At 38.4% G+C, this 5262-nt stretch overlaps 1 protein-coding gene across 1 annotated transcript in view; it reads right to left on the reverse strand.

The window, feature by feature from the left end:
- The window catches only part of AIMP1 (aminoacyl tRNA synthetase complex-interacting multifunctional protein 1), a 36957-nt gene that overhangs the window by 20470 nt on the left and 11225 nt on the right, over positions 1–5262 (reverse strand). Inside the window, exon 4 of the mRNA XM_012655084.1 lies at positions 3765–3982. Within this exon, the coding sequence (XP_012510538.1) occupies positions 3765–3982 (218 nt within the window). The remainder of the gene's footprint in view (positions 1–3764; positions 3983–5262) is intronic.

Below are 5262 nucleotides of genomic sequence, written 5' to 3' on the forward strand. Positions count from 1 at the left end.
CAGGAATCCACACTCCAGAGGTGATTGCAAATATTAAAATCTACACCAGAGTTCTGCTAATTACCATAAGGGATTTCAGAAATGTTTCACTGACAAATGAGTGATGTGCAATCACGATAAACGGTGATCTGGACCACGTGGGCATCACAGCCCTTGCACGAGCAGGATACTGGAACCTGGCGATCCGAGCAGCCAAACACCTGTGGAGCAGCGCTCTCTGACCAGCACTGTCCAGTACAGTGGCTGCCAGACACATGTGGCAATTTACATTTAAGTTCAAAATAATTAACACTAAGTCAGAAACTCAGTTTAGTCACACTAACCTCATTTGAAATCCTCAACAGCCTCACGTGGCTATTGGCTACCATGTTGGACGATGCAGATGTAAAGCATTTCCATCGTCATAGAAAGTTCCACTGGACAGAAGTGTTCCAGACCTAGAGCTCCATTTGGTCTGGGTGCTCCTCCTTCCCCCAGAGGAGGACCTTGTTGCCTCAACTGACTGAAAGGCTGATTAATCCCGCCTTCAGAATAACAGTGCATCCTCCTTGGAGAACGAAGAATGAACTTCACCAGATTTGTAATGACAGGCTGTATAACGGTTTTGTGTCTACTTAATTTTACAAAGAAGAATTAGCCTGACATGCTTCCATTGCACTCATACCACCTAGTGGTGAAGCTGCCTAGGAGAGGATGTACAGCCCCAGCTACTTCTAACAGAGGCCAGAAATGTTTACTAAAAGGAACTGACAAGTGCTGGATGCTAAATTGGCTTAGACTGGTACACAAATCCCTCAGCCATCTTATATTTTCCAAAAAAATTAAAAATGAGTATTAGGGATACTGAGAGGTATATGTAATGAATTATAAAAGTACTTTTTAAGACATACCTGGGGAAATGAACTCCAGTAAGCAGTGAAGGAAAGTGGTTGAAAAGGTAGTCAGATTTATGATTAGAAAAACAGTTTTAGCAGCAAGGTAAAGGACACACCAGAAAAGATGAGGCTTTAACATTAATTCAGATGAAAGATCATGAAAAGTTGAACTGAGGTAGCTCCTAATGAAACGAAAGAACAGAACTGGGTTCTAGATGTTTCGGTGCAAGGAATTATAGGGCTTGCTGGTTAATTAGACAGGAAAACGGAGGAAGAGAAACAGGTTAAGATTGACTGCTCAAAATTTCAAGTATGGTTGCCTGAGTGACTGGTCACTCTACTTTCTACCTCACTTGGTTTTTTTGTTTGTTTGTTTTTTTAAGAGAGGTTCTTGCTCACTGATAGAATGTCGCAGTGCAGTGGTGTGATCACAGCTCACCACAGCCTGGAACTCCTGAGCCCAGGCGATCCTCCTGCCTCAGCCTCCCAAGTAGCTGGGACTACAGGCGCGCACCACCACGCCAGGATTACCTTTTATGTTTTGTAGAAACAGAGTCTCGCTATGTTGCTTAGGCTGGTCTTGAACTCCTGGCCTCAAGCAATCCTCCTTGCCTTGGCCTCTCAAAGAACTGGGATTACAGACGTGAGCCACTATGCCTGGCTTCTATTTCAGTTCTTGTGCGTTCCTGAAATCTCAACACCCCATGCCTCAGTTCAGACATTTTGCTTTGACTGGAATGTCTTTTCCTATCTTCGCCACTAGTCCTACGCTAACTTCCTACCTGTGAGTTCTCAGAAACTATGGCCCAGATACATTCCAAAAGTCCGTCACAGCAACCTACATATGGGATCCTACACTTAATCTCCACTTTCTGTGGTTTTACTTAGGCTGGTTCCTCTGCCTAAAACGCTGTACTTTTACTTTGTTGACCTGTTCAACATTCACACATCATTTAGGACCCAGCTTGTCTGTTCCAATATCATATTGTTCCTAATTCTACTCTAGCTCTTAAAAGTTTGAACTTTCTTTTCGATACCATTATTATTATCATCACCAAACATGTTGACATTATCTGATAAACTAGTCAAGAGCCAAATAAGCTTAAAGGTCAAAAATACCTTTCTTTTCAATTTTCTCTTTTGCCTTCTTTTCTTCCCCTGCTCCTCCTTTCATCTGTTCTTTGGCATCAGAAGATATGGTTGTTATCGGTGTAGGCCGCATCATATTTTCAGAAACCACAGAATTAGCTTGCAGTGGAGTCCCAGATGGAAACGGAATTTGCTTCACTGATACAGAAAATGAAACAGATAATGTCATTTATATTAAAATCAACAAGCAAGGTGAAAAATATGGAATTGTGAATCATAGCTATGAACTCTTTTTAAAAGAAAAGTTCACTGTACGTGACTCTTAAGTGTCTCCTGTCTGAGACTGTGGAAAGGCTGCCAAGAAATGAAGTATATTTGAACCATGATGGAGGTAAAAGAACAAAGCCATGATTCTCATTTAATTACTAAACTGAGGAAATTGCAGATAGCAAAACTAACAGCTAACATTTATTATGGACTGTGTCCCAAATACTTTTTAAAATGCATTGTATGAATTAACTCATGCAATTCTCATATATACCCTAAGAAGGATGTTCTATTCATGTCCCCATTTTACAAATGATAAATCTGAGCCATCCAGGAGTTAAGAAATTCGCCCATCACACAGACAGTGAGAAGAGGAGTAAGAATTTATACCCAGGCAGTCTGTTTCCAGAGACTACACTCTCACAGTCTGGCATGATGGCAAGTTTTCCACTCAGGTTTTCTTTCATATTGAACAATCAACTGGGAAAGGCATTTAATATTAGTCATTTCTATGCTAGAATTAATGGAGAGACAGCATTACTTCTCCATAATTGTATATCAAAAACGACTTTTTAAAGAAGCAAAGGAAAGTCTATCAGCAAAATTTTAAGATGTTAAAAAAACAATTCACATATCCCAATGAACACAGAAAAATATAATCTCACGAGGGATTTCGATGCGGCTCAGATTCTGGCCAATATCCAGGCCACTTTTCCGAGGTATTTTTTAAGTTCCCTAGAGGGTATTGCTTCTTTTAATAACGTGAATTTCTATTTTATGTTTCACCACCAGACAGAATTCACCACTTTAATTCAAACCACTGGTCTGGTTTAACATTTCATTAATAAATTTAGAGTTTAAAAGTTTACTGTTTATAGGGGCAGTCTTCAAGCATTGGGAGAAATGAAAAGCAGTTTTAAGCAGCTAATATTTTAATGCTTATTTAATTCTATACCTGCTCTCCAAATCTACTAGTCTTGGAAAGCATCAACTAGTCTCAGATCTTCCACTGACAAACAATATTCTCTCTAGTAGACAGCTCTAATACATCGTTGATTTTTCCCTTATTTTTATTTATCTAACTAAAGGCAGAATTCATACTACAACTTTCAAAATAATTCACTGACAGAATAATGGTCAGAAGGAAACAATAAGAGAAATTTTAACAGAACTATTGTTATTATTCTCATTGTTTTATAATAATATAAATTTACCTAGAAACTTTCAAAACAATTCAATAAAATTTGGAATTTTATACAAGTGCTGGATGCTAAATTGGCTTAGACTGGTACACAAATCCCTCAGCCATCTTATATTTTCCAAAAAAATTAAAAATGAGTATTAGGGATACTGAGAGGTATATGTAATGAATTATAAAAGTACTTTTTAAGACATGCCTGGGGAAATGAACTCCAGTAAGCAGTGAAGGAGTCCTGTGGCCATCGGATAGGAAACCGCAACGGAAAGACATCAGGAAAGAGGGAACAAAAGTGACAGACGCATGCAACAGTAATTTCAGTCATACAGATTTACCTGTTCAAGGGGAACATGATTCACCAGGCCACTCACAACTGTTCTTGGGGCTGTTTCTCCAATGTCTACTTCTTCTACATACAAAGAATCTGCATCAGGGTGTTTTCTGGCAGATAAAATGCAACCAATTCGAAGATCCAGGCGGGAAACATCTATTGGCTTGGAGTCGGCACTTCCCGCTGCCGACGGCTGTTTTTTCTCCTTTTTCTCTCCTAAAAAAGTAATTATGAATGGGTAAACATCAGAAGGAAAACAAAATTACACTATGAAAAACCCATGGTATCAATATTGACGAGTTTAAAAGAAAAAAAGAATATTTATCTCCTACCTTCATTTCGATAATAACAAAGGAAAGAACTATTCAAGTCATGTCTCGAACCCTATTTGAGCTACTTCCTTGTTCTATTTCTAGCTCGAATACACGGTGCAGAGGTGGCGACTACAGCTCATGGGCCAAATCCAGCCTGATGCCTGTTTTTGTAAGTACAGTGTTACTGGAACACAACCATATTCGTTCATTTACATATTATCTACGGATACTTTTGCACTAGGGTAGAGTTGAGGAGTGACAGAGACATCACGGCTCAGCAAGCCTAACATATTTACTACAAGGCATGTTACAGAAAAAGTTTGCCTTTTCCTGAGACAGAGCCATAGGAAATCCTCCAAAAACTTTTACTTTGACTCTTTGGAGGGTGAAAAATCCTTTATTTAGAAAGAACACTACAACCAGTAGCCAAATGACAGAATGAACTACAGTGAAATAAAATTTCACTGATAGAATGTTTCTCTCACCATTTATACACACAAATAAACATAAAATGAATTTCTCCAATTCTTAGATCTCCCTGAAGATTTATGAGGACTTTAGGTTTAACCATAGCAAGTAATTTTTTTTCCCTAAGAGAAGGGGGTCTTGCTATGTTGCTCAAGCTGGACTTGAAATCTTGGGCACAAGCAATCCTCCCATCTCACCCCTCTATGGGAGTACAGGTCCCAGCAAATCCTGCTTCTGATTAAGTTTTATTAATAATAATTCTACTTTTATTTATATGCCGATCATGTAACTCTTACTAACAAATGATTATTTCAGCTACTGAGCCAAATTCAATCTGCAAAGAGGATTCATATTCCTTAAGTTTACAATTAGGTGCTGTGGCAAAAAAATAAATAAAAACAAAAACTTATTTTCCTTTGAATCTGCAGGGCACAGATGAATTACTGTAGCGTGGAAGTGGTCCTTCTAAACTATACCTTTATTTTATTTTTTAACCAATATTTACTGAGGGCTAAGGCCCTGGAAAGAGTAAGATGAGGGGCCCACAGTGTCAAAGCACTCAAAAAAAAATCTCTTTTAAGGAAGACGAACACGTGTGTAATGAATATGCAATAAATATTACATACAAAGAAATATAGAAACACAGAGAAGAATAATTCTGCACAGAACAGGAAAGAAGGATTTTGTGTAAAGGACATTCACAATTTATACAAAGATAGC

This window comes from Propithecus coquereli, unplaced genomic scaffold (genome assembly GCF_000956105.1).
Source record: "Propithecus coquereli isolate 6110/MARCELLA unplaced genomic scaffold, Pcoq_1.0 Scaffold46, whole genome shotgun sequence".
Taxonomy (NCBI): Eukaryota; Metazoa; Chordata; class Mammalia; order Primates; family Indriidae; genus Propithecus; species Propithecus coquereli.